Source organism: Orussus abietinus, unplaced genomic scaffold, assembly GCF_000612105.2.
Source record: "Orussus abietinus isolate OABI.00-Male unplaced genomic scaffold, Oabi_2.0 scaffold650, whole genome shotgun sequence".
Classification (NCBI taxonomy): Eukaryota; Metazoa; Arthropoda; class Insecta; order Hymenoptera; family Orussidae; genus Orussus; species Orussus abietinus.
In genome coordinates, this window is record NW_019394799.1 from 24,996 (window position 1) to 34,872 (window position 9,877).

The following is a 9,877-nucleotide window of genomic DNA, read 5'->3' on the forward strand; positions in this document are numbered from 1 at the left end:
CAAATGCCGCGGAGTAATCTGAATATTTATTTTCATCCTCGGTTATACACTTTGTAAATGATCGATGTACCGAGTTACAGGTGATTAGTAACGCTCGTGATTTCTGGATTTCATTGTGAACACCTTCGCGTGACAATGCTATCTACTTTGCAACATTGTTCGTACAAATGAACGCGCACTTTCTTCTTTTTTTTTTTCTTAATCATTGCTAATGATCTAACGACTCGATCCTCTGAAATCATTTAATCGGGGCAGGAGCAGACCCTGGCTTGTATCCATAAGTTTACGTTAAATACCATTTATTGCAATATTCATAAATATATAAATAAGGAGAGGGCTCGAGGAGCTTATTCTCTGTCGTGATAGAAGAGACCTTTGTAAGAAAATTATTCATTCGTTTATACTATTCGCGCTTGTCGTTCTCTGAATTTGTCACTGCGCTCAGAGGGATCACTTCGGTTGTTTGTCTGATGTTGTTGTTGTTAATGGTCACCATGTGGAGGGACCTTGTAAGGAGGTTTCCTCGAGGGCCATGGGCATTCGAGACGTCCGTGAAAGTGTACGGTCTTCGTCTATGGGGACTTCCATCTCGAGTACAGCAGAAAGTGCGCTTGAACTCCTTCCGAAATTTACCTGCAAGGATGAAAAGGAACGCCATTAATCAACCTGTACATTACTTGCGTGGAGATTATTTATTCCGAATGTATAATCCAACGCGTTAGCGGTGAAAAAATACTGCGAGATCCCACGAGGTATTAAGGCGCCATTGTGAAGGAGCAATTAAAATCGCATTTGTTGAGGCAATCTCTGAAGTAAAAATTTATCGAAAAAATCCCTAACGGAGACGCGAGGTCAGGAATTAAATCGAAAATTGTTCCGACGAGCTGTATTACATTCTGCGGAATTTACCGTCGTTATACATCGTCCATTAATCCTTATTAATTCTCTGTCGCAAATTGAAAGGTACGTCCGCCATTTTGTTCTCGTGCAAAGGCCTCGTTAGATTTTAATCGAATTTACGCAACGCAGGCGATAAGATCCTTCTCTCCCTCGATTTGCACATTAAGGGCACTTACCCCTACTCGAGGGCGAGCGGCGCGTTTTCGGGTTGGCCCTCGTTAGCTCGGTCCTTAATTATCTGCCGAGGTTCCCGTAACGATTCCGTGCGAAAAGTCAGGCCGTGGGTCCCACGGTTGCTCGTCAGGCCGAAATTGCTGGGCATGGTCGACCTCCGGTCCCCGATCCCTTCGTTCATCGGACCCGACGAGCAATCCAGGAACGCGCGGTGGAACTCCTGCCGGAACTTACCTGGAAACCAGAATTAACGAGTCCCAACGCCGCGGCCGCCATTTTCAATTTTAATCCATGCTTCGTTAAAGTGATACGAAAGAATTTTATGAATTAAAACGTAAAAATATTTATTAAACCGGAATTAACGAGTCCCAACGCTGCGGCCGCCATTTTCAATTTTAATCCATGCTCCGTTAAGGTGATACGAAAGGATTTTATGAATTAAAACGTAAAAATATTTATTAAACCGGAATTAACGAGTCCCAATGCTGCGACCGCCATTTTCAATATTAATCCATGCTCCGTTAAGGTGTTACGAGGTAAATGTATATATTAGGGGCACCCAGAAGTAATCAATTATTTTGAAAGAGGTGTTTTCTACGTCCAAAAAATTGATTACTTATGAGTACCCCTAATTTATAAAAACGGGAAAATCTTTACAAAACTGGTATGTTAAACAAACTTTATGGTGAACATTTTACGTTTTAGCGTAGGTTTGAATTTAAAAGGGGCCCGAGACGTCGAAATGTTTTCTGACGGTGCAGCGAGTATAACTTTGAGGGCAAAGGGTTAACATTTTCCGGGTTATTTGCACGGAGCCGACTTTGATCGACGACAACGGATATTACGGATGTTTTACTTGTCGAAGGAAAGTCCGGCTTTCGAGAGTGCTCCGCTTGGCTTTGCGATTGAAATACTCCCAGTTTTATTTCGACGGAACAGCGACGACAGAGTTCCGATTTGCCGGTCGGATTCGGTCCCGGAACAAGGCTCGTCCTGGTTTGTTTTATCGGCGGATTATTAAATCCCAGTTCCACTCAGCGGAGAGATCTGTTTGACTTGCTCGACCAAATAATGCGTCTCAATTGTTACACGTGCCGTTTCGGAAAATAAATCTAATACCCGCGGGAAGGGCCTTAAAATGGCACAGATTGCAATAAACATATCCTTTGCGTTACGAGGATGTAAAAGTAGCAAATCTGAAGGACCAATCGTTCGTGAAACTTTTTTACCCCAAATCGAGTGCACCGAAACGTTTAAAACTTTTTACACCGTGAATGTGGAGAAGGTCCTGACACCGTTGAAATTTCATTATTTATAAGAAAAATGGTTTCAAACGATTCGGTTCGGAGAAAGCCCTAGAAATTTCATAATTTATGGAAAAAAAAAATGTTTCAAACCATTCGGTTCAGAGAAAAGAGAGACAAAGGAGACCTCTTTGGCGCCACTTCCGCGTCACCTTAAGAGTGCTATTCTCCTTAGAGCACACTCTAAGAGTACTATTTGTAAATAAAAAGTGTCGAATTCGAGAGTTCGCCCGAGATGTTGCGACTTCACTAGAATCGTAGACTCGGTTTTGCGTAACGAGTTGCGAGAGAGCGGGCGCCCTTTTAACAAAATTGCAAGGCGAGCTATTTACTCATGTTAGGATGTACATATGTGCAAAGTATACTTTGTAGATGCGAGAGAAGATTGCAAAGAGCGAGTGTGATGGAAAGTGACAGGTCGGTAGTACTGCCAGGAAATGTCATACAGCGCTGAGATGTCACCTGAGAGGTGAAAATCCCACAAAATACCGGAACGCGGAAAATTGTCATCCCTACCCGTGGAGGTGTACATATTTATAATTCAAAAATAACGAGGGAACACATGTACATTGAGAGTAAAAAATTTCATTTAGCCGGCGAAACACATTTTTCTTCATTAACACTGCCAAAGAAACATTTCCGAAATTCGAAGACTAATTTATTTGACTGGAATAAATCGGACGCGGCGTTTGGAATTGCGGCAATTTATTTGAATTAAGTGAAGTCAATTATTCGTGGGATTAAAATAATATTTCTTTGGCTCGCGGAATTTGTCCTTTTTTTATCTCGGTGCATATAGTACATTTGCATAGTGATGATGGAAAGTGACGAGCCAGACGAGTAGTATTATCGAGGGAAAGTCAGACAACGCGCCAAGGGTGCCGGAAAATTCCTGACATTCGGAAATTTTCATACCACTAGTTGCGTCTTCTATTTCAGGACGTAACGCGAAATTAAGACCATTTCGAGGGGAAAGTTCTCGTTACGATTTCAGCTCACGTGCGATAGCAAAAATTACTTTAGGAGATGTATCGCCATTTCGTTTATACCATCGTCCCGCGAGAGCGTTCCTCTACGAGCGATAAAACATATCCGAAATGGGAGAGGGATATTTCCGCAATTTTTCACCGCGAGGAAATAAAACCGCCTTAATGATATCGCGTCTGACCACTGCGCGACTCGTTCTACTGGAAACCTGCACTTGTTGCCCTTTACTATGTGCACACAAGTAACTAACTATAGGAGTGAATTTTTTCCTGGATATAGTTGTGAGATAAATCATATCTTAGAAAAAAAAAAAAAAAAATAGAAATAAAAAAATAAATCGATACTCCCGCAATTTTTCATCACGCGGAAATAATTCCACTTTAATTTATTTCCTGGATATAGTTGCGAGATAAATCAAATCTTAGAAAAAAAAATAGGAATAAAAAAATAAATCGATACTCCCGCAATTTTTCATCACGCGGAAATAATTCCACTTTAATTTATTTCCTGGATGTAGTTGCGAGATAAATCATATCTTAGAAAAAAAAAAAAAAAGCAGAAATAAAAAAAGTAAATCGATACGCCCGGAATTTTTCATTACGCGGAAATAATTCCACTTTAATTTATCGTCTGGCCATTGCTTGACTCGTTCTACTGAGAATCCTTCCTGGTTACATCGTATTCAATGATCAAATGTTAAGTAGTGAATATGTATAGACCGTGAATGCGATTTATACACAAACAGAGAAGTACAGGACAGAATTGTTAGCTGGACTCGCTCTACCGAGAATCTTCCCTCAATTGGCAAATATTAAGAAAAAAATACATACACCGATTGGTCGGGATTTCTACATGAGTAGATATAAGTATAGGGGGGAATTTTTTATTCCCGGGCACATTTGCAGGAGTGGCGAGCACACGCGTTGACATTTACGGGAAAGGGCGCTCGTCATGAAATGCAGTCGTTAATACTCCTTTTTTTTTTTCTCACAGTTTCCAGAGTGCATTCGCACGGATATATTCGAGCCGCGTTCTCGCCAGCTCGAGGTTTCGACCTCGTTTTCTATTTTAGCTTATATTATTCAGACCTCACGAGTGCGCGACTCTGCGAAAGGCGCGATACGCTGCTGGGCATTGCTTAACATAAAGGATTCAGCGAATTGTTCGAAAATCAGAAGCGGATCGAGAGCTCGCAAAAGCCATTGTCACGCCGCGAAAGGAATTACTATTAGAGGTCTTCGTTATTTTAACAGCGCCGTTACAACGCGACCTCCCTTAACATAAACGTAGATTTTTCCCGAGCATTATTCCCAACCACGGGAAATAAATCCATCCCGAATTGACATCCATTTCTGCCGATTTGGAAACAAAGAAAGATCCAGAATTGATATACGTCCTTACGGAGAATTACGGTCTTTACGGATAAAATCTCAATTACAGAAAAAAAAATTAAGGGGTGAGCCACCCCTCACAGGCCTTACTTTGGATGATGGTTTCACCCCCTTAAAGTGTTTAATGGCAGATAAAAAAAAATACGTGTCGCTTAGTTTTCAGTCTACTATAACATATTATAAAAGAAATCAAATCGGAGAGATCGACCTGAGATACCTTCCGTGTTAGTAAATCCGACAGACGCGTTTACGTGGGACGGGATTAAATGAGGATCGAAGAGGCGAGGACTCGAGGTTCTCATGCCCATGAAATTTCAATCTTTAATACAAAATTTAATAAATGTCTATAATGAAATCTTTAGAATACTGAAATTTCATGAGTGTAGGGACCTTACTTATAGACTCCGTATTCACGTTGTGAAGTTTCAAACGATTCGGTACACCCAGGTCGGAGAAGTTTCACAAACGAGACGTAATTGACTCTACTTTGCATGTCACCTTAACATCCCCCGTTGTAAACGCGCTAAAAAAGAACTTGCAAGGTACGATCGTAACGTGGGGTAATTATATGATGGGATATCGGGTACATTTGTAAAAATGTTAAATTTTCTTTTTCATTTTGCCTAAAAGGCCATACGAGCGTCGTTTCGACGTTTGTCGTTGTGACGTCCGTTGTGGAAGTATATTGTAATATATAGCGACGTGTGTCGCCTTTGTCACAATTAAATTAACATTTGCACATGCGTAAGCAGTCTCGCCGATTTTTTTCTGTAAACATCGGGCTTGCTTATTACCGGTGTTACAATTGTACCCGATCTCCCGTACTCGAGGCCCAGATGCAAATTACCGCTCATGAAGTTGTAGATCAGGGGATTAACCGCACTGTTTGCATAGCACAGCCAGTGAGCCAGGAGGCTAACGGAGGTCGTCAGCTGATTGTCCGGCAGGTCGACGGTCTCCCTGAAATTTAGTCGTCATTTAGTCAGCAGAGGAGGCAATCGATAGGCACAAATGCAATCGATAGTCGCAAATGCTTAAAAAAGCATTTAAGGCGATAGAAAAGTAACAACCAAGGGGTCACTCCTTCATAAAACATAAAAACATAACGACTTTTGAATTTTCACATGAATATTCAGGCCTTAAGGTTGACCGATGAAACATAATTATTAGTAAAAAAAATTCTTTATACAGAAAAGAATGAATTTCATGAGGATCAAGACCTTCCTTAAGGCCTTCGCATTCACGTAGTAAATGTTCAAACGATTCGATACAATCAGTTCCGAGGAAAATGTAAACGAGGCCATTGTTGCTTTCGTATGACTTTCGTGTCGCCTTAATTTGCCGTTTAAGTCTTTTGGCGTGCAAACCGCGTTAGTTTTCAAAATTTATCAGATATGGGGACATTCCCGGTTACCTGAGGATGGACCACAGGTGCACCGGGAAATAACAAATGGCGAACATCAGAACGACGGCCACCAACATCTTGGCGGCTTTCCTCCGGGACCTTAGCTGTCCCTCTGGGTTCCCGCCGCCGGGGATGATCCCGTTTGCTTGGCACACCCTGGCGCTCACTGGAAAATACCAGAATTCATCTCGTTTTCTCCCATTTATCTGATTTGTCTCGCCGATCAAAGGCGAATCCGTGCCTGATAAACTTTGAGATTCGAGATTCGCGAGTCACGAATCGTAGAGTTGATCTTTCAGAGCTCGACTCGATCGGACTTCCTTAGACATTCCGTCCACGGGTCTGAAGTTCAATAGTAACTTGAGTTCGATGTATGTTGACCCCCAATTTCTAGACGAAGTCGTTCGTCCATGATGCCGAGGAAGTGTACCCGAGGAGCTGTCCGGTCGAACTTCACGCCCGAAGGGCTCAATTTCCGGCACGAACACTAATCGCGATACGTCAGAAAGGGATACGTCTAATCGATACCATTCCCCGTAGGATTTCTTCGACCCCAGGTTTCGACCCTTCTCAAACCTTCCCCGCAGAAACGCAATTCTCCTCCTTCCAGGACTCGCGCGGCCTCGGAGGTCCTCCCGTGCTATATTTACCGAGAATACGTGTCGGCCATAAAGGGTAAACAAAAATCTACGGAGCCTACCCTATCTTTTTTTTCCTTCCCTTTTCCTCGCGATTCTCTCATCTCGGGTCTCACCTCGGGTTCCTCTATCTACGTCCAAAATGAATACACAGCTTTCGGGAAAAATACAAAAAACGTCGACGCTATCATCGGAGTTCCCCTTGAAAAATCGATTTTGACCCCAAGATCTTCGTTTGTAAAATTTCTGATCCCTCGAAAAGTCTCCGCAAAGACCTCCCTTCGTTCAGACAAATTGTTTATCCCATCCGAAAATTTACATTTGAAAAATTTTTCTTCTTCCTCGCAGTCTCCACGAAGACCTTCCTCCGGAATCATTTTTTATCCATCGCCAAATCTCCATTTGCAAAATTTTGCTTCTTGGCGAAATCTCCAATTTTGGATTTCTTTCGGCACACATTTACTTTTTTTTACGCCGCGTTTTTCAGTTTAAACATGCCGAAGCGATGCAGAACCCTTTCGTGCAAGAAGAGCACGTTTATCTAGAGCCGTAAATTTCGCGAGAAGTGGAAGTACGTTCTCCGCGTCTTATGGGTTCTGCCTCGCTTGAAGGGTGCTTCAGAAGATTGTCTAGGTTAGGACGCCATGCCGCCTCTTCAAGAAACACGGCGAGGTCAGGAGTTAACGATTAAATCTACGGATTCGTTACACAATTCATTGGCTTTTGACGTGCACTTTGTGCATACGTAGGTGCACAAGTGCCACGTGCGTCGGTCGTCAAACAATGAACGACGCATTGTGCGGTCCATCTTTTGTTGTTCCGAGCGCCGATCGATCGCTCTTATCGCCTATCTGCGCATTCTATTTAACGATAAGAGAGGGAATCTTTGCTTCTCAAGCTTTTTCCATCATTTTCCATCATTTTCCATCATTTTCCATCATTTTCCACGGTTCAGACCCCTCGTAACGACTTTTCGCCATTCCGATAACGATATTGTAAGAAAGGATCTCTAGACGCTCTGGGGGGCGTTCAGGAAGTCCTCGGGACTTACGGTTGTGTCCAGGAATGTCGCTTCTCCATAGGACTTTGACAATTTGCCAGTAGGCGATGCTCATAAAAATCAAGGGGGCCGTGTAGAGCAAGATCAACTTGGTCACGGTGAAGATCATGGTGCTCCGTGGACTCCAGGATGGTGCACATTGCGTGAAGAGGATGGTCTTTACCCGCAGCGGCCTCGGTACCGTCTGCAAGACCAGCAAGTCCGGGATGTCTAGAAAATCGGAAAAATCCATTACCACCATAATACACTATCCTCGTAGAAATAAAAAAGGGTAAAACATCTCCCGGATAAATCTTCCCTAGGTCGGGGAGGAATTCTTCATGGAAATTCCACGGCAGCTCGAGGAGTTATTTCGCGTGATTTTTCGGATTACTGAGAGAACGATTTTCCTGGGAAGAGAAAGAAAATTTAAGAAAGAAATAGAAAAGAGGGTATCTCGCTTCACCTTCTCGAATCCATCCCTCTAACGATGGAATATCGATGAGTTATTCACGCTGACATGCACGGTTGAAATACCAGTTATCTCCGGAAATGGAATCAAACTGATTGCAGGAGTGATTACGGAATCAATGCACAGACATACTAGAATAATTGTCACGCTGGTATGCTTTATCTCTTGACCTTGATTCCTTGACAAGAGTTAGGGAAAGTAGTATAGAAAAATCGAAGATACCTCGTAAATGAATTTCTTTTCAATCTTATTTTCCACCCCGGTGTATGCATAAATTGTAAGGAATGTCTGCAATTATTTTTAACGATCTTATGGAGGCCGTAAGGAAGAACGCGATGCTCGTGAAATTTAATTAAAAAAAAAAATTCTGTTTATCTCGAACCAGTACCAAAAAGACTATTCTTGTTCGAAAAATGAAATTTTACGAACATCGCGTCTTAAGGCCTTCATAATCACGTGCTGTAGTGTTACGTGATTCGATGCACCCAGTTTGGAGAAAAGTTTTATCAATATTTTGACTTCTTGGTATGTATATATGACACTTTCATATCACCATGACACATTCGCGAGCGGCAAATTTTTTCCGTTTCAAATACTGAGTACCGGGGAAAATAATGAAATTCATAAACTGGTTGCCGCAAACTTGTATCGTTAAAGGACCTGATTCACGTCAGCGGCAATAAGGAATAGAACTTTACGAACTAGAACTTTACAATAGAAAAATACGTGAATTCACGTCAGCGGTCGCAATTGTGTTAAAGGCAAATCGTAAATTTCGGTCGCCTGTATTTTCCATTCCACGGTGTTTCTGTCTTAAAAAAATTACGTAAAAGAATACTGCAGTATAAAATGTTTATTAAGACGTTACTGGGATTCGCGGTGCTCGCATCGATTCTTTATTACACCTGACGCACTGATTATACGTACAGGTGCATTGCGTGCATAGGACAGCACGCGATAAATGTACGTGGGATGATTCGTGGGAAAGTGACTCGTCGAGGCGAAGGATCGTTCGATATCCTCGACTATCTTTCTCTCTCGAGGAGTCTTTTCGACGGAGGGCGTAAAATGGAATTCTTCTCGTAAATCGGGGGATACAACGAGCGGATTGTGCGTTTCGTTTACCGAATAGGAATGCGATCACCCAGATGACGATTATGGCCGTTTTCGCTCGCCCGGTGGTGGATTTGAATCTCAGCGGGAAGCATATTGCGTACCATCGATCAATCGAAATGAACGTTAACGTCAGGATGCTCACGCTCACTGACACCGTCTGCAACATAAACCAAATGATTTTTTAACAACCGGGATTTTTCGCCGATTTTTTTATGGGACATTTCACGGTGAATCAATGATATACGATGAGATGATAAAAACATTTCGTTATAATTATTCCTCACGGAGTAATAATAAAAAAACGTATACATACACTCTGATGCAAAGTATAGAACCAAAGAAATGTTGCGTTAACTCAAAGAATAATTAATTGAAATTAATATATACAATTAAGAAGAAACGTTGCATCGGATTTATTGGAATTCATTCCAGTCAAATAATTATTCGTTGA

General features: G+C 42.1%; 1 protein-coding gene across 1 annotated transcript; it reads right to left on the reverse strand.

Moving 5' to 3' along the window:
* Positions 1-3: 3 nt before the first annotated feature.
* LOC105701550 (orexin receptor type 2-like) lies at positions 4-9,583 on the reverse strand (the record flags this gene model as incomplete). Its single annotated transcript, XM_012428384.2, has 5 exons — positions 4-633; positions 5,604-5,716; positions 6,171-6,327; positions 7,851-8,069; positions 9,436-9,583. Coding segments are annotated over 5 exons (867 nt in total), but the record flags the coding sequence as incomplete, so codon positions are not given.
* Positions 9,584-9,877: the final 294 nt, after the last annotated feature.